At 33.3% G+C, this 20,469-nt stretch overlaps 1 protein-coding gene across 1 annotated transcript; it reads left to right on the top strand.

The window, feature by feature from the left end:
- The first annotated feature begins 530 nt into the window (after positions 1-530).
- Positions 531-20,469, top strand: LOC132312677 (glutaminyl-peptide cyclotransferase-like). Its single transcript, XM_059811143.1, has 11 exons — positions 531-951; positions 1,586-1,642; positions 1,985-2,020; positions 2,228-2,292; positions 3,468-3,531; positions 18,425-18,542; positions 18,835-18,932; positions 19,425-19,495; positions 19,628-19,655; positions 19,796-19,850; positions 20,023-20,469. The coding sequence occupies exons 1-11, from the start codon at positions 688-690 to the stop codon at positions 20,139-20,141; spliced, it is 975 nt and encodes a 324-aa protein (XP_059667126.1). The 5' UTR covers positions 531-687; the 3' UTR covers positions 20,142-20,469.

Raw genomic sequence — 20,469 nt, 5'->3', positions numbered from 1 at the left:
TAAACTTAACTGACTTATATATACAACATAAGCCATTCTTTGCTCATTTTTTCAAGCTTAACGGAATTATATACCCAAAATAAACAATAAGATTGTTATTTGCCCAAAATTAAAATATTAACGGTATTTTGCTCACTTTAACCTAAGTGCAAATAACCCCTCTATCCAAGAGTCTCACAAAAAACATAAAATAAAAAATCCATTTTTGAGAACTTAATTTTTTAAGATTGTAATTTTTAATATATTTTTGTAGATAACATTTGTTTACTCACATATGTATATGTGATGTGGTCCAATCACATATGCATAATCATAAAATCGGAAAAATAATAAATAAAAAAATGATTGAATATACATTTCAAAAAATTATTATTTTTATTTATTAATTTTCTAATTTTGAAATAACATACTATATGTGTGTTTGTACTGGACCGCATAAGCATTCCGGATCATGGAAGACTTGCTTGAATTTTTTTGTTTTGTCATAGCATTTAAATCATTATTATTTTTTTATTATAATAGTAGGTAATAAATTTCTAAATAAACCATTTTATGATAGGTCCATCTAACTTTAATTGTTTTTATGGTCGGCGCAGTTTAGCATCATCAGTGACAGCAAGCAGAGAACGGAGCTGAGTTGTCCGTTCTCACTGTTCTCGCACTGACACATGAAATTTACATTCGTTCATGGCGACCAGATCGCTTAGAATGAAGCCTAATAAGCGATCGAACCTCAAGCCCCGCTCGTCCATGGCTTCGTCATCGTCGTCTCGTTCAAATTGCACAAAGCTATGTCTCTTCATTTCAATCGTTCTAATTATATGTTTTGTGATTCTTATGAGCATTTCGACAAACATGTGGAGCAAGCTCGGAATCAACGCTCAGTCCACCTATCTTTACTCTATCGAAGTAATCAACGAGTTCCCTCACGATCCCAAAGCCTTCACACAGGTCAAATCTTCCTCTAAATCTAAAATTTTACAGAATTGCCGTCGATTTACGTTTTTGATTTTTGTTTAATTAATCTTCTTTTAATTGACTATTTCTGAATTTTATGTTTGTTTGTTTGTATAGCTATTAATGATGAATGCTTTTCTTCTCCGTCACTGAAATTTCATGGAAACTTAAAGTGTTTGAGATTCATGCAGGCATTTTCAGTATGATCACGAAGAAGTTATTAGGCACTAGTCAGTTTAATAATTTTAATTTTGTACAAGTCTGTCGTAATTCAAACTATATTTATTAAGATTTGGGAAAATTAAACACGTTTTTACTTGGGATTACAATTGGATTGATGTAGAAAGTTAGTGTAAAAGTAAGTTGCTAATGAGAATCACTACTTTGTATGTGTTTTTCTTTTCTACATATACGTGTCATTGGAGTGTCTCATGATAGCAAGAACATAATTTAGCTAGTGATTTAGAGCTCCAAATAGAAGCCTACAGACGCTTTTCGCCCAATCATTACGGATCAAGGAAAACTTGCTTGAATTTTTTTGTTCAATTATAGAGAGTGCATTCTTTTCATGTATGTATTGTTTGTTTACTTTTGTGGGTTTGTAATGTTGATGTCTGTTTGCTCTCAGGGCCTTCTTTACGGAGGAAATGATACCCTGTTTGAGTCAACTGGCCTTTACGAGCAGGTGAGTTTGCATTCATGCTTTACTACTAATTTATTTTCTTTTCCCTTTCCGGTCCTTTTTCTTTTCTTTTCTTTTTTGACTAATGATGAAATACGCATATGGTTTTGGTTAAAGTTACTAATGCCCTACCAGTTAACAGTATTTGTTAGATCCTACGTGCAAAACTGAGTGTTTGGTAATTGGACTCGTCTTTGGAACTTAATTTTTGTTTGTCTCTTTCTTTTCTTTTTTTAACAATAGATCATGAATTTTTATGTTAGCTTGATTTCAGTGCTGTTAATTTTATTTGTGTTTGGTTTATGTGTAATTCCTCATTTGATAGTTTTATTTTTGTTATTTCAGTCATCCGTTCGAAAGGTTGCTCTTCAGACTGGGAAGGTATTGAAACTCACTCTTATACTAATGCATTTAATTCCTAGTTTCCTGTTTTTGTTGTCATTAGATTTCACTGCAATTAATAATTATTATTTTGTAAATAACGTGGCAGAAAAGTTTCTTTTTTTATTTTTAATGATTTGTATGCACAAGGCTAGTGGAACAACTGGGGCATTGACATCTAATTTTTTCTTTTTATTGTCTTTACAGGTTGAGGTTCTTCAGAAAATGGACGATTCTTATTTTGGGGAGGGTTTAACTCTACTGGGTGAGAGGTTTGTTAGGGAAAATGGAATTGTTGCAGTTTCTTTGTTCTTTTGATTCAGTAAATGAAGAATTGAATGTGTGAAACTTATTTCTCTGTCCCCCCCCAAAAATATGTCATTTAGTCGTAGTAATTTATACATAATCAATTTAAGCTGTTGTTTAGTAACTATTGTATAAGTATATTTTGCTTTGTAATAGCATTTGTACCCCCAGCCCCTTTATGCTGTTGATTTTTGGCCATTGTTTTGAATACGAAGAATGACCATAATGATACCCCTCAACCATTAGGATCATCTGTGTTTAAAATTGATAATCTATTAACTATTAAGGCATTACTTTATTGTTCCAAGTGTATAAAATTTGATAATCCAACAGTTAACTATTGAAAGGCTTTATAATGTCAATAGGTTAAGAAATTTGTTTCTTTGAACTACTGTTTATACAAAACAATGAAAGTTAGGTCTTGTAACGATCAGAATTAATTTACATGGAAAAAAGCAATGACTACATATATTTGTGAAATTGGACTGTTTTAAAAAAATAATATCCAAACTTCTATATAATATGACTATTTAAGTTGTACATAGTGGTGTAACTTGGAAAACTATGAATCTATATGTGAATTGATAAAATAAATCTTTGGTAACTCATTTCAGCCCTATATTTCACCCTTCCATTCAATGAGGAATTTATTGGTTGTGAAACAGTCATGTGCTTTATATGCGATTGAGTGCTTTTATGAGAACCTAAACTTACTAAATATAAGTTAAACTAATTGGCAATGCCATATTTATAAAAAAGAAAGCAAAAATAATAACACCAACAACAAAGGAAAAAAAAAAAAAAAACAAAACAATGATATGGGACAACAACCGGGCATAAAGCCTTTCATATTTTACTTATAGTATCTGATTATGCATCGCCCATGAAGCAATAGAAATGTTGTTCATTTTTTTATTTATTTTAATGAAAATCTTCTAGAACAGTGTCCTGTGTAGGTTCTTCCCTGGAATTATTATTATTTTGATTGTTCTACAAAAGTAAATGAAATAGTTAAGATTTATGCTTTTCTTCATGCATCTCATTATACATTTTGCTAATTATTTTGTTTCATAGATTATTGTAATGATAACATTCAAAAGAGTCCAAAGTTTTGATATAGTTCTCTTTTGCACATTTGTAGGTTATTTCAAGTAACTTGGTTGAAGAAAACTGGCTTCATATATGACCGAAATAATCTAAGCAAAGTTTGTTCTTGGCCTTTTTCCTTGTATAACTTTTTTGTTATCTGTTCTTCTTTTTCCAGTTCATGATTTAATGTGAATTAAACACTAAAAATGGCAACAACTGAATTCTGTTATGTTTCTATCTCAGTTATCTAGAACTTACCATATATTTCCTTGAATGGTTTCACTATTCATTCGCTATGTTTAGAGTTGTACTAGCGGCTATTGCTTGATGCGATGTTAAAAGTTGGAGCCTACGAGTACGAGAATGTGGGTTCTGTTTGTAATTTATAGAGTTTAATTCTATTCACATTAGTGGTTCAAATTTCAGACTTCTTTAGATTTCCTTGATTTAAGTCCTTTGCTACATTATTTCAAGTCTAACCCAGGTTAAAAGGTAAAAACCTTAGTAAAGGTCAATGTTGTCAAAGCATAAAAATGTCCCATGATTTGTCATATTCTACAATTTTCGAACACAAACATGTGTCTTGGCTTGTGATGTAAAGCACAATTGTCGGACCCAGGTGTCATGTTGGTAAATGACGAATCCTCTAATTGTCCATAGGGAGTAATGTTTGTTGTGCGGAAGCGTGAAACAAGACAATGATTTACGTGGTTCGGCAATGTGCCTACGTCCACAGGAGCTTAAGATCAATGTTTGGAAATATCAAAACCCAAAAGGGTTACAAAAGGCTCACAAGAGAGAAATTTATACAAAGTCTTCCAACGTTCTCTATTTATAAGAGAACTGATGCATGAGTTTAGCTGATATGTCGATAGTGGAGTGCTGATAATAACGGATGGTGGCAGACCCACGTCTGCCAACACTACTATATCTAAAGCCACTATACCAAATTTGACCCTATAATAAGACGTGGTAATAAGGGAGAGTGGCAGACCCACGTCTGACTCACGTCTGCCATAATCAACAATCTCCACCTCGGCGAAAAATCTGTACATCTTCCGAAGTGAAGTATTTTCAAACGTGATCTTGAACTGCCTCCAAATGTGCCCAAAAGGCGCTCAAACTCGCAGGATGTTAATCAAGTTTAAGCAATGCTCAAACTTGACCTTCGTTACAACCTTCGTTAGCATATCTGCGGGATTATCCGCAGTCCCAATCTTCTGAAGGAGAATATCGCCTTCATCCAAATTCTCACGAATAAAATGGAAACGGACATCGATGTGTTTTGTACGTGAATGATGAACTTGGTTCTTTATCAAACAAATAGCACTTTTACTGTCGGAATAGACATCAACATGCTCCTAAATAATCCCCAAGTCCATAAAGCAACTGTGGGCTGTAATGTTGACCTCCAACTCACCGGTCCTCTAGCAAGTGTGAACACATAACCTGTAGTTGATCGACGTATATCCATATCACCAGCGTAGTCCGAATCCATATAATCAACCAAATGCTGACCAAGTCTATCATCCCGCTCAAACTTCAAACCAACATCCACAGTACCTTGGATGTACCGTAAGATCCACTTCATTGCCTGCCAATGACCTCTTCTTGGGTCATGCATATACCTGCTCACCATACTAACGGCTTGTGAAATGTCGGGTCTCGTACATACCATTGCATACATTAAACTTCCAACTGTGCTTGCATACGAAACATGAGCCATGTGTGCACGCTCTTCATCTGTGCTTGGAGATAATGAAGCATTAATCTTGAAATGAGGGGCCAAAGGGGTACTTACAGGTTTAGTATTTGAGTCCATACCAAACCGATGTAGCACCTTTTTCAAATATTGCTTCTGAGCAATCAAACAATGCCCTTCATTCTATATCTGCTAATCTCTATTCCAAGTATCTTCTTAGCTTCACCAAGATCCTTCATCTCGAACTTGGTACTCAACGTAATCTTCAACTTATCAATTTTAACTCTGCTCTTAGATGCAATTAACATATCATCATGTATAAGAGCAACTATACAAATGATCCATCACGAAGCTTACGAAAATACACACAGCGATCAAAATGGCTTCTTGTGTACTGTTGCCCTTTCATGAATTGATCAAATCATTTGTACCATTGCCTTGGACTTTGTTTCAACCCATATAACGACTTCTTCAGTTTGCAAACCCAATTTTCCTTTCCAACAACCTTAAATCCATCTGGCTGAGACATATAGATTTTCTCCTCCAAATCACCATGTAAGAAAGCACTTTTGACATCGAGTTAAGGTAACTCGAGATCAAACTGTGCAACCAAAGCTAGCAAAATACGAATGGAAGAGTGTTTCACAACGGGTGAGAATACCTCATTATAGTCAATCCCTTCCTTTTGCGGGTAGCCTTTCGCCACCAATCTAGCTTTGAATCTCACAGTGTCTTGCCCTGAAGAGCCTTCCTTCTTGGTGTATACCCACTTGCACCCTAAAGCCTTCTTCTCCTTTGGAAGCTGGACCAATTCCCAAGTCTGATTCATATGAAGAGACTGCATTTCTTCGTCCATTGCTTTCTTCCAATCTACACTTTCTGAACTTCTGACAGCTTCTCTATAGGTAGATGGAATGGCATCTCATCAACAGGTTGCCTACAGCTGCGAATGAGCGCAAAACACCCATGGAGGTATGGTTTGGGAAACCTGCTACAGATTATGATTTTCTGCGAATATTTGGTTGTATTGCCTACTTTCATATTAAAGAGAGTAAGTTGGATCCTAGAGCCAAGAAAGCCATATTCTTGGGCTATAATAAAGGTGTAAAGGGGTATAGACTTTGGTGCCCCGAGTTGAAGAAAATCATTAATAGCAGGGATGTTACATTCGATGAGTTTTCAATGTTAAAAAGTTCTCCTACAAAGAACAAGACCAAAGAAGTTTTGCAGCAGGTGGAGCTTGAGGCACCAATTTTTCTAGCATCGAAGACTGTTGATGTACAGATTTTTTGGCAAGGTGGAGATTGTTGATTATGGCAGACGTGAGTCAGACATGGGTCTGCCACTCCCTTTATTACCACGTCTTATTATTGGCTCAAATTTGGTATAGTGCAGCCGTGGATCAGACGTGGGTCTGCCATTATCCCTTATTATCAGCACTCCACTATCAGCATATCAACTAAACTCATGCATCAGTTCTCCTATAAATAGAGAACGTTGGAAGACTTTGTAAATATCACACACACAAAGAAACAATGATTTACGTGGTTCAGTAATGTGCCTACATTCACGGGAGCTCAAGATCAATGTTTAGAAATATCAAAACCCAAAAGGGTTACAAAAGGCTCACAAGAGAGAAATTTATACAATATTTCTCTCCACACTTATTGCTCACTCAACCCTCACTGAAGCTCTTTCAGCGCAAAACACACACACAAGGAAGACAATGATTTACGTGGTTCGGCAATGTGCCTACGTCCACGGGAGCTCAACATCAATGTTTGGAAATATCAAAACCCAAAAGGGTTACAAAAGGCTCACAAGAGAGAAATTTATACAATATTTCTCTTCACACTTAGTGCTCACTCAAAGCTCACTGAAGCTCTTTCAGCGTATTCTTGGATATTTTACAAATTCTTCCAACGTTCTCTAGAATTGATGCATGAGTTTAGCTGATATGCCAATAGTGGAGTGCTGATAATAAAGGATGGTGGCAGACCCACGTCTGCCAACACTACTATATCCAAAACCACTATACCAAATTTGAGTCAATAATAAGACGTGGTAATGAGGGAGAGTGGCAGACCCACGTCTCACTCACCTCTACCAATCCACGTCTGCCGTAATCAACAACGTCCCCACATATGTAGGTTGTAACAGATACAGCTTTGCAGGTTTCTGCCCTTCCACTTGATGTAATTATCAATTGCTTTCGTAATTGCATCATACTGGACTTTAAAATTCTCTTGCAATTTGAATTACAGACTATTATTTCCTTGGATTGGTCCTTAAACAGCAACAATCATAATTGTTAATATGGTCCATTTAGAGGGAAGATCACTAATCTCAGAAATCAAATGAAGACAAAATGAAATAGGAAGGTTTAATGCTAAGAAGCACGGACACTTCTATGAAGGTGATGTGTCTGTGTCCAACACTGTGTCGACACGACACTAGATGGATACCTCATGGATGTGTGTCTGATACTTCATGGACATGTCCATATTTTAGAAATAGTTTTTATTAATTTGGACACTTGGCCGATCATCCCGGACACTTGACCGAAACATCCTGGACACTTGACCAACACATTCTACACTCTCTCCAATACAAGTCTTACATAATACAAACATATAACAATCTTGAAATTGATACAAATACAGTTCTAAGTGTCCAACATCTTTTTTGTTTAAAAGAAAATTGACAGTGTGTACATATCGTAGCATGTAAAGACACTTCCCATATAATGACAAGGTGGGAGAGTAATAACACATATAATGTAATATCCCTAATTTTAAAAGGATAGTCTTAGTATTTATTTATTTGTTTTAATTGTATTTTTAATTATTTAATTGATTATTTGACTAATTACTTATGGGTTTAATTGAATTAGGTATTACTTGATTATTTGATTATGAGTCTATGTATTATTTGTATTTGTCTATGTGTTAATTGTTTAATTAGATTATGTGCTTAAATGGTGTTTTGATTAATTGTAAATTAAATGTTTTTTTTTTCTTTTATTATTTTATTTTATTTTTCTTTTATGGTTATGGTTAGTAGTAATGGGCCAACCAATTGGGTCTCATGGACTACTTGGATAGGAGGTTGGATGTGTATGGATTATTACTCATGGATAATTGTGTATGTATATATATAGATATATTATATACATATATAAAAGGAAAAATAATTTATTAATTACTTTTATGGTAACTTGGATAGTAATATTTAATCTGATGTATATGTTCTATATTTAAATAATAAAAATATATATAGATTTGATACGTGTTATGTTTTGAGTTACTTTATAATATTATGGTAACTTAAGTATTATTGGATAATCCATTAATAAATAATGAATGTATATAGTTTATTTATTTAATAAAGATATGCATAAATTATATACGTAACATATTTTACTTACCTTTTTAATATATATAAAAGGGAAAGTAATTTATTAATTACTTTTATGGTAACTTGGGTAGTAATATTTAATCTGATGTATATGTTTTATATTTAAATAATAAAAATATGCATAGATTTGATACGTGTTACGTTTTAAGTTACTTTATAATATTAAGGTAACTTAAGTATTATTGAATAATCCATTAATAAATAATGGAATGTGTATAATTTATTTATTTAATAAACATATGCATAAATTATATACGTAACATATTTTACTTACCTTTTTTATATTTTAAATTTTTTTTTTTTTAAGTTGACTTGGATTGGGAAAAGGATTAGGGTTATTTTATTTAGCCTATAAATATATAGCTATAGGTTGTAAAAGGGGGTTAGAAATATTCACATGATATATTCTAGAGAGAGAGAGTTAAAGAGGGATGGAGGAAAAAAACTCTGTAAAGAGAAGATCAAGGAAGAAGAAGTTTAACTTTCAATTTGAAAGTTTAAGGCAAGTTCTTCTTCTATCTCTTTCCCTTTGATTCGTGTTTCTGTACATGCCTAGGAAATTCCAGGATTTATTAAACACATAAAATTAAATAATTATGCATGTTTAATTGGATTAGAACATAGGTTTTATGAAATTGGTTCATATCTGTTCTTGTGTTATGAATTGATAAATGCATGATTTTGATTTGATTTCCGGTGTGAATTTTTATATGTTTACATTATATATTTTTCATATCTGTGGAATGATGGAACGTAGAAACATGTCTAGGATTTTTGAACATTAAATAGGAACTATGTTTGGGTTTAAATAAATTTAAATAGACTCAATTATAATGATGCTTGCTATTTGAATGTTTTAAACAAACGAATGGATTTAATCTTTTAAAATGTTTTAGCAATTAAGATTAAATGTGTAGGATGAATTGGGTATGGAGAATGCTTATTTGACGGTATAATAAAATATCATCATATGTATAAGATTCAGTTTATGTAGGACATATGATATAGGAAGCTTAAATAAATAATAAGTCATTCCTATTTTGTGATAACTTGAAATCATATTATCATAGTTATTTCTGAATTGTTTGATGTATTTCCTTAATCGTTACATTAATTGTTGGATTGTGTGGTTTAATGCACCGGTATGGGACACTTATCAAAAAAAAAAAAAAAAATGCACCGGTATGGGACGGTGGCATTCTAGGGACGGATTAACTTATCAGTTAAGTCCTACCTATTTTATATAAGGGAATGGATTAACTAAAATGTTAAGTCCTACTTATATTCAAGTCAGGCCAGTTGAATGACTTATGGAGGATTAATTTATTATATAAGGGAATGGATTAACTAAAATGTTAAGTCCTACTTATATTCAAGTCAGGTCAGCTGAACAAGTTGAATGACTTATGAAGGATTAATTTATACTGAATAGGATGGTTACTAGATTTTATATATATAGGTATGGTGCCATGATATGAGCTTGAATTTCAGGATCAGTGGTTAGGGTGCGTATATCGCCAGGGATGTGTAGCTAGATATAGTGTAGTTGTGTACCCTGGTAGGTCTAGGTACTCATGTCCACTATATGTGCGTTTTGCATGTTGCCTACTATTCAAGTTGAGACAACCCTATAGTCTAGTGAGGTTCCTTTAGTATGCGTATATATATATATTTATACGGACTACTAGTTACTGTTGGATTGACTAGGATGTATACGTTTATCGGATCTCTGCTTGGACTGTAGTAAAGTAGAACTTGTTTGTGGGCCTGACCCACCATTATTTTTCAGGTGTTCGTCAGGAGTAGAGGTTGTTCATGCTGAGCGAGAATCAGTCTACTTCATTCTTCCAATGCTATATAGGAGTTCCTTTATGATTCAGTTTCCTGATTTAGACAGTTATTGCTGTCCTTTATTTAGTTTGAATTTTCTAGGGGTCTACACAGTATGGATTCCCGAGTTGTATTTTGGTGGATCAGTTGTATCAGAAGAGTTTATTAATTAATGGAAATATATTCTGAGGTTTATTATTAGATTATCATTTTAGTTTCTTGTCAGCATTTTATTTATTCTTCTTTATTCTTTTGTACTCTGTGTTCGTTTATTATCAATTTGTTCTGATATCCTCGGGTATTCGGGCGTGGGCCTGGCCAACCCGTATTCGAAAATCCGAGGGTATCACAGTTAGTATCAGAGCACTCCAGGTTCAAGTGTCCTTAGGAGTGTCATTCGTTATGTGACTTCCGCGTTGTGTCTCTTAAACCTTAGAGCCCGTATTAGGATTCGTTGTACTCTATTTACAGTTTGTTAGGAGAAGCTGATGTTAATTATATTCTGTAGTCATAGAATGGTTGGCACTAGGAAAAAGATGGGTTCAAGGCGAAAGCGATAAAGACCCAAAGGAGTAAAGGAGTACGTTATCGATTTCGTTGCCAGAAGGCAGAGTTAGGGATCGATGGTTTAGGTTCATTTGGCGTTACTTTAAAAGTGTAAGTTAAGGAAGGATTTAGGTGTACGTGATAGGTCACCGCATATCGGGGCCAACACGACTTCAGTTGATCTAAAAAAGGAGACAAGCGTGGAGTAGGAGCCGAAGAGGATCCTAATGGAGGAGATTTATGTGCATCCAATAGAGAGGGTACTAAATCTTGAAGATGGAAGATCGCGCGATGTGATTTGAATTGCTAATAGTATAGCGAATGTTATTAGTAGAATTGGGGTTGATCAATCTACAAATAATTAAACTTTCTTATCATCTCTAAAAGAGGTATATAAGAAGTATTGTTCACGAGTTTGGGGATCGGATGTGTTCTTATCAAAATGAAATACATAATTTTTAAATCACATACAAGAGGGCATTGGTATTATGTTGTGATGTTCTAATTCGCTTTAAAAAGCCAAGTTAGACAGTTTATATTCCGCATATAAGAAGGATGAGGGTTAAGCCCTTGGTATTTGCTTAGGCAAATATTTGTGTTTTTAACCTATGTTTTAAAGGATATGTTTCGAGATTGGATGATTATTTATGAAACTATAAAAGGAAATTTTGAAAAAATCTAGTAAGGTTGATTTCAAAGGAGACTTTCTTTTTTAGAAAAAACGATATCCTAAGTAGGAGTATATCTCGTTTTATTGTGTTTATCATACGTGTTTAAAATTTTTTTTTTTGTTAATTACTCGGGATTTGGTATGTGGTTTAGTTGGGGACACAAGTGTGTGATCAATTAACTATTGTTTTAATAACATAGACTAATAGCGCTATTTACGCTAGATTTGTGAGCATACGATCGTAGGATTTGGTAGATACACATAAATCTAACCAATCTATTGGACCTGGACATGTGTCATTATGGTGTGCTTTGGGATGGGATAATTAAACCATCACTACGAGTCAAACAATCTAAAACGATTAGTTTGATATACTTTACGTTAGATATGGATTCGTATCATATTACAACGCCATGATATTGGTGGTTGTTAATGTTTCGGTATGTGTGAGGTAGTGGTAAATAAAGAACACTGTAACACCATGATGATATATCAGAGGTGTTGGATTTGCTGAACATCTTCTTGAAAATTTCAGAAGTTGTTACCAAGTCGGAAGGAGGATTTAGTACTGGATTAAGTACTTATTGGAATGACACTGAGTGAGGATAGGAGACTAAGTAAATATTCATCAGTAAATTCTTAATCAAGAATTTATTCAAGAGGGTGTGTCATTAGGAGGAATTTGCCGGTGTTGCACATGGAGGAAACTAAGTCTCTTCATTTCCATAAATAATATGGAATTATTTTTTTTAGTCACAATTTGTAACAATTAGCTATTGCAAGGAAATTGATGACTTATGTAGAGGATGGAAAGATTTCATATTTTTTTGAAGTTAGACAAAGAAGTCGGATTATTATTAACTTGTCTTAAAGAAGCAGTGTGTGTCAAAGACAAGATGGTGAGACCAAACACCTATATAAAGATGAGGTGCATAGTATGTATGGAAATGTCGTAGTTTGTTGACTTTTGTTGAGTTAAAATCATGTTGACTATTGATAAATGGAATTACCGATTGAATTTCAATATCGGCAAGTTTATTACGGATCAGTGGTGAATAGATTTAGTTATAGAATTCGCTTTTGAAGATGCTCCAATTTAAACGTTGGGTACAGACGAAAGCTAGTGGTATCGGACTAACGGTACTTTCTATAGACAAATTAAATGGAGGATGCACGGACTGAGTTTCACAACTTTTAGTTCTTCATCTTGGTGGAAACATGATGCTTCACGATAGGCAGGAGAAGGGACATACTGATTTCTCTCCAAGTCTAATATTTATTAGATAGTAGAGATGGACCATCAAAGATCACTAGATCCTTTGCAGCCATTTCTTATATTGAAGTGGAAATGAGAGAGCATTTTACAGATTTAGTTGCGGGATTTCTGATTTTACACAAGGGTTAGGATTCTGGATGGGATATTGGTTGACTGATACATTAGGTCAGCTTGATTCTTGTCTATTTCGAACTGGTAGGACTTCAGTTCATACGAATAGAATGGATCACGAGACAGTTTGGATGGATTACAGCGGTGATTCACACTTTATATCAAGTTCCGTCTGGTGGAAGCAATGATGTAAATGGATGCTCTCAACAAACGATAGAATATTTAAATCTTTCGGTTAGTTGTTAAGTTATCAGATGCATTTATAGCAGGTGTAATAATAACACTTGTTATTACTACGGTAGTTGAGAATGTCAACTTTGAATATTGGAGCTGACCTTGGAGACGGTGTTACCTTACTCAGATGGAGTTTAAGGTACTCGAGGAAGATTTAGTAGTTTCTGTAAATAGTGATAAGACGGTCGGGCGACTGAGCTGGAAAGTTTATAATTTTCTCGGTGTGCTCAGACGGTCAGAAGGTACATCATGACATCAAATGTCGGTTTTGGTGAACAGATACGGATAATGATGCATATATAATTGCCCTAAGTGTAAAACCTGCTACAAAGGTGGAAAGTTGATCATCGGATATCATAGGAATCTTTAGCCACTTCCTATAACAAATATGGAAGTTGAATTAAATAGGAGTGACGGTCGGTGGGAAGGATCGACATTGATTTGGAATTTCAATTTTCTATATGGAATCCGAGTGGTGGATTGAGAAAGATCGTTTGAGGACATAAATTTGAGTGATGCTTATTTTAGAACTTCATAGTAGTTGTATAGTTTAGTGATAGTGGTATTATAGCATGTGGATGTCCATATTAGTGGATGCAAAGTGCTATTTCGAAAGAGCTTTATGAAGATTTTGGAGCAATAGCTCTACTTCATATCTATAGACGGAGGAATTAATCGAGAGATTAAATTAGACCATAAAGGAAATGTTTGAGGCGTATATCCTAGATTTTCATGGATAGTTGGAAGTGTTTACTTCACTTGTCGGAATTTTGTCTGTGATATTGTTGGCACAAGGAGGTTAGTGTGACAACTTTGGAGGTTTTGTATCTTTCACAATGCATACCTCTCATTTGTTGGTTGGAAATGGAATTAAGGGTTGTGCAATCAGACCTCGACTTCATTTAAAAATATGTCGGAAATAGATACTTCCCTTTGTATTGAACTGCGCGCAGTTGGGAGGCGACAGTGGGATGTTGTAAATAGTTGAACTCGTATACTAGAGTTTTTCTATTAGGTAGTAGTTTGCTCGTTCTATTTTCCATGTAGGAAGAACGGCGATTTTTAGAGAAATGTCAATTTTACTTATTACATTGACTTTTAGAGGATTGTGTTTCGCAATTGAGGCAGTCGCCTCTGAATTAACGTTACCTAATTATTAGCGCTGGGTGCATAGGAGTTTGTGCGCATATTCTATGGCACTTGGAGGTATGTAGATCATTCTCTTGTCGACATGGGAGGATTACGTTGATACACCCTATACATTGTATGATTATTGTGTTTCTTAAAATATAGGAACCCTGTATACCACTTGGTATATTGGAGTTAAGTGGAGCCCTCATAGTAAGGTTGCGTCTACTTGGGAATAGGAGGATGTTTTTCGCTCACAGTTTCTAAGCATAATGGAAGAAAGTAAGAGCGAATTCCGAGGACGGAATTCCTTTTGTTAGGGGGGAATAAGTAATACCCCTAATTTTAAAAGGATAGTCTCGGTATTTATTTATTTGTTTTAATTGTATTTTTAATTATTTAATTGATTATTTGATTAATTACTTATGGGTTTAATTGAATTAGGTATTACTTGATTATTTGATTATGTGCCTATGTATTATTTGTATTTGTCTATGTGTTAATTGTTTAATTAGATTATGTGCTTAAATGGTGTTTTGATTAATTGTAAATTAAATGTTTTTTTTTCTTTTATTATTTTATTTTATTTTTCTTTTATGGTTATGGTTAATAGTAATGGGCCAACCAATTGGGTCCTATGGACTACTTGGATAGGAGGTTGGATGTGTATGGATTATTACCCATGGATAATTGTGTATGTATATATATAGATATATTATATACATATATAAAAGGAAAGTAATTTATTAATTACTTTTATGGTAACCTGGGTAGTAATATTTAAACTGATGTATATGTTCTATATTTAAATAATAAAAATATATATAGATTTGATACGTGTTACGTTTTGAGTTACTTTATAATATTATGATAATTTAAGTATTATTAGATAATCCATTAATAAATAATGGATGTATATAGTTTATTTATTTAATAAAAATATGCATAAATTATATACGTAACATATTTTACTTATTATTGAATAATCCATTAATAAATAATGGATGTATATAGTTTATTTATTTAATAAAGATATGCATAAATTATATATGTAACTTATTTTACTTACCTTTTTAATATATATAAAAGGGAAAGTAATTTATTAATTACTTTTATGGTAACTTGGGTAGTAATGTTTAATCTGATGTATATGTTTTATATTTAAATAATAAAAATATACATAGATTTGATACGTGTTACGTTTTGAGTTACTTTATAATATTATGGTAACTTAAGTATTATTGGATAATCCATTAATAAATAATGAAATGTGTATAATTTATTTATTTAATAAACATATACATAAATTATATACGTAACATATTTTACTTACCTTTTTAATATTTTAATAATTTTTTTTTTTTTAAAGTTAACTTGGATTGGGAAAAGGATTAGGGTTATTTTATTTAGCCTATAAATATATAGCTATAGGTTATAAAAGAGGGTTAGAAATATTCACATGATATATTCTAGAGAGAGGGAGTTAGATAGGGATGGAGGAAAAAAACCCTGTAAAGAGAAGATCAAGGAAGAAGAAGTTTAACTTTCGATCTGAAAGTTTAAGGCAAGTTCTTCTTCTATCTCTTTCCCTTTGATTCGTGTTTCTGTACATGCCTAGGAAATTCCAGGATTTATTAAACACATAAAATTAAATAATTATGCATGTTTAATTGGATTAGAACATAGGTTTTATGAAATTGGTTCATATCTGTTCTTGTGTTATGAATTGATAAATGCATGATTTTGATTTGATTTCCGGTGTGAATTTTTATATGTTTACATTATGTATTTTTCATATCTGTGGAATGATGGAACGTAGAAACATGCCTAGGATTCCTGAACATTAAATAGGAACTAGGTTTGGGTTTAAATAAATTTAAATAGACTCAATCATAATGATGCTTGCTATTTGCATGTTTTAAACAAACAAATGGATTTAATCTTTTAAAATGTTTTAGCAATTAAGATTAAATGTGTAGAATGAATTGGGTATGGAGAATGCTTATTTGACGGTATAATAAAATATCATCATGTGTATAAGATTCAGTTTATGTAGGACATATGATATAGGAAGCTTAAATAAATAATAAGTCATTCCTATTTTGTGATAACTTGAAATCATATTATCATAGTTATTTCTGAATTGTTTGATGTATTTCCTTAATCGTTACATTAATTGTTGGATTGTGTGGTTTAATGCACCGGTATGGGACACTTATCAAAAAAAAAAAAAAAAATGCCCCAGTATGGGACGGTGGCATTCTAGGGACGGATTAACTTATCAGTTAGTTCCTACCTATTTTATATAAGGGAATGGATTAATTAAAATGTTAAGTCCTACTTATATTCAAGTCAGGCCAGTTGAATGACTTATGGAGGATTAATTTATTATATAAGGGAATGGATTAACTAAAATGTTAAGTCCTACTTATATTCAAGTCAGGTCAGCTGAACAAGTTGAATGACTTATGGAGGATTAATTTATACTGAATAGGATGGTTACTAGATTTTATATATATAGGTATAGTGCCATGATATGAGCTTGAGTCTCAGGATCAGTGGTTAGGGTGCGTATATCGCCAGGGATGTGTAGCTAGATATAGTGTAGTTGTGTACCCTAGTAGGTCTAGGTACTCATGTCCACTATATGTGCGTTTTGCATGTTGCCTACTATTCAGGTTGAGACAACCCTATAGTCTAGTGAGGTTCCTTTAGTGTGTGTGTATATATATATATATATATATATATATACGGACTACTAGTTACTGTTGGATTGACTAGGATGTATACGTTTATCGGATCTCTGCTTGGACTGTAGTAGAGTAGAACTTGTTTGTGGGCCTGACCCACCATTATTTTTCAGGTGTTCGTCAGGAGTAGAGGTTGTTCGTGCTGAGCGGGGATCAGTTTACTTCATTCTTCCGATGCTACATAGGAGTTCCTTTATGATTCAGTTTCCTGATTTAGACAGTTATTGCTGTCCTTTGTTTAGTTTGGATTTTCTAGGGGTCCACACAGTATGGATTCCCGAGTTGTATTTTGGAGGATCAGTTATATCAGAAGAGTTTATTAATTAATGGAAATATATTCTGAGGTTTATTATTAGATTATCATTTTAGTTTCTTGTTAGCATTTTATTTATTCTTCTTTATTCTTTTGTACTCTGTGTTCGTTTATTGTCGATTTTATTTTTGATATCCTCGGGTATTCGGGCGTGGGCCTGGCCAACCCGCATTTGAGAATCCGAGGGTATCACATATAATATTAGGATAGTCACATAGCTATCTTCTCTAAATTATGTAATACATTATAATTTTTTTATTTAATTAAATTAGAATTGGTAATTATTATTTACATTAGCCGTGTCCGCACGTATCAGTGTTCTACTTTTTTAGGATTTGACGTGTCACTATATCTGTATCACATTTGTGTCCGTGCAACTTAGGTTTAATGAGAGACTTTAAAGCTGCGGTGCATGGTGCATGGTCATGGACATGGGATATGGATTTGACATGATAGGGATATAATGAGATATTGGATTCTGAAGAATCAGAATATAAAAAAATTAGTATGCAGAGATTGATATCTGTTGCCAAGTCATTTAAAAAATAATTTTTTTTTTTTTTTTTTTTTTTTGAAATATATTTTTTGGGATGTTCAGAAATACTGAATTGTGTTTATCTAGTTCTTGCTCTTCATTTTTAGCTTTTTAGGGCACCTTTGGAATGTTATTCTGTATTTTCGGTTACCACACCTCATGGTGTACTGAACTACTGATATGTTACGGTGATACCTTGTCAAGTTGGATCACTGCCCTACTTGATAAAATCCAAGTCCCAAGTTCATCCTTTGTTTTTTAGGATGATTGATCTGCCATAGTTCAATTAAACCATCTGGAATATATATTATGGTGTGTTGAGTATAAATTAATTAAATTTTCTGCATTTGTCAAATTGATTGTAATGCTTCACTATCCCACTGACTGTTTATTTTTCTCTTCTAGGAATGTTCTCATGGAATTACTTTCTTTTAGAGTTCTTAAATAGTTACTGGTTCGGATCTTTGACAATTTTCATGCTTTAATTCTCAATGCAGTTTAAGAAATTTACTCATCAGATGGAAGATGGTTGGGGGCTAGCAACTGATGGAAAAGTTCTATTTGGCACTGATGGAAGTTCCACGCTTTATCAAATCAACCCTCAGACATTGAAAGGTTTTTTTACAATCAAATCCAATTTCTTTTATGTTATTCTGAAAATAGATCTCATCATCAGATTCAAGCGGCTATTTTTACTGTCTTCTCTTTTTTGGGGGCTAAAATAGTGTCTAATCCCTCCATGATAGATGATGGATTTTAGGACATTCCTTCAATTGTTTGTTGTCTTTCTGTTTATTCTATTTGTACTGTTGCTGTATGCAGTGCCATAGTTTTGTACAGAACCATGCTTTGGTACCAGTTTGCTGCTTGAATGTTGAATAAAATATAAATTTTTTTGATTTTGCAGTCATTGGAAAACAAACTGTCAAGTACAGAGGCCAGGAGGTACACAACCTCAATGAACTAGAGTATGTAAATGGTGAAGTTTGGGCAAATGTATGGCAGGTGCTACACTTTTTCACTTGTCTATTTATTAATTGTCTTGCTTGATAAGCCAATTTTCTCGCTGGTATCTTGTATTTTTTCTGCTCATGACATGAGATTGAATTGAGGACCTTCCTAGGCAAATAAATCTATAGAGTGCTGTTATCAGATCTTCAGTGCTGCTCATTTCTTCGAGATGAACTCAAACTCTACATGTCCTTTTTCTTTTGTTTCTTTTTTGGGCAAGTTTAAGACATCTTTCTCAGCACAAAAATGCTATTGTATTTTCTTTTAATTTTATTTTTTGGCTGAGGTTGTAGCTATAACATGACTAAAAGGGGCATTTTGATTTCAATGCCCTTGAATTGGATTGTGATGGGTATATTTTATTTTAATTTCTTTCGATTTTGAAGATTCTTGCGGTCCATTAAACTGCCTGATTCTCAGTTTATGGTTGACAATATTTTCTATTAAATTAGGTTAGGTTCTGAAGTTAGTGTTCTCACTGCGCAGACTGACTGCATATGTAGAATCTCACTTAAAGATGGTGTTGTGCTTGGATGGATTCTCCTTCATAATTTAAGGTTCTGCTGTTTACTTTTTAATATATATATGATGTATTAACTGATCATGGAATTGCATTAGGAGATTTAAATATTCTTTGAAAAAGTTTGCATTAGGAGAGTTTAACCGATGACATCTCTATGATTTTACAGGGAAGGATTGCTAGCGGCTGGGAAAAGAGTAAGCAATTTTAAAATAATGCGGATAAATTACTGGTTATTTTTGCATTTTGTTAATGCAATTGACGAAATAAATTTTATCTAAATTGATTTTTGTTTCTCTCTTCTAATTTACTCATATGGGAACAATGCATCTTTCAGTCTATTGATGTTTTGAATGGCATAGCATGGGATAGAGATAAAAACCGCATTTTTGGTGAGCTCCAGTATATTTTGTCCTTGGTCTTAGATTTTGTACTCGGTCTTAGATATATAAATATTATATTCAGGTACATAATGCGTATATATCATGGATCGTCACGAGTTTCTCAGCATTTTGGTTTTGTAATGTCTCAAGAGAAATGTTTTAATTGATGTTTTGTTTGCAGTGACAGGAAAACTATGGCCAAAGCTCTATGAGATCAAGTTGCAGCCACTGAGAAAACAGTTTCATGGAGTCATTGAGCAAATTTGCATGCCAAAACCAGTTCACTTTGCAAAACCATAGAGCAGATATACCTGTTAAAATCCTAAAATTTTAGGTCATGGGGTTGGATCAGATGAACTTAGAATAGAATTCCAATTTCGTATTCACATATAATTTTCATGTAAATTTCAATTGGCACACAGGAAACATAGATTAGTTGAAGAGTTGCATTGCCCCAATTTTGAGGTCTCCATTAATTGCATGGTTTGAGAATTCATTGGCACAAGGATTGTTAGACCTTGGATTAACCTCCCTGAATTTTTCAGCTGGGTCAAAATTAAGATCATGTGTGAAAAAATGTTTTAATTTCTTTCAAAATAAGACATACACAAAATTTAATTCAAGAAGG

Source organism: Cornus florida, unplaced genomic scaffold (assembly GCF_030987335.1).
Source record: "Cornus florida cultivar Cherokee Brave unplaced genomic scaffold, ASM3098733v1 CherokeeBrave_3.0.0_Hap2_Chr06, whole genome shotgun sequence".
Taxonomy (NCBI): Eukaryota; Viridiplantae; Streptophyta; class Magnoliopsida; order Cornales; family Cornaceae; genus Cornus; species Cornus florida.
This window is presented reverse-complemented; position numbering and strand designations above follow the sequence as displayed.

Bases quoted from the DNA above. Each gene is read 5' to 3' on its own strand.
- LOC132312677 (XM_059811143.1), top strand. From the start codon at position 688: ATGGCGACCAGATCGCTTAGAATGAAGCCTAATAAGCGATCGAACCTC. The intron at 18,933-19,424 runs GTGCTACACTTT...CTCACTGCGCAG, and splicing joins TTTGGGCAAATGTATGGCAG to ACTGACTGCATATGTAGAAT. The intron at 19,656-19,795 runs GTAAGCAATTTT...TGCATCTTTCAG, and splicing joins TGCTAGCGGCTGGGAAAAGA to TCTATTGATGTTTTGAATGG.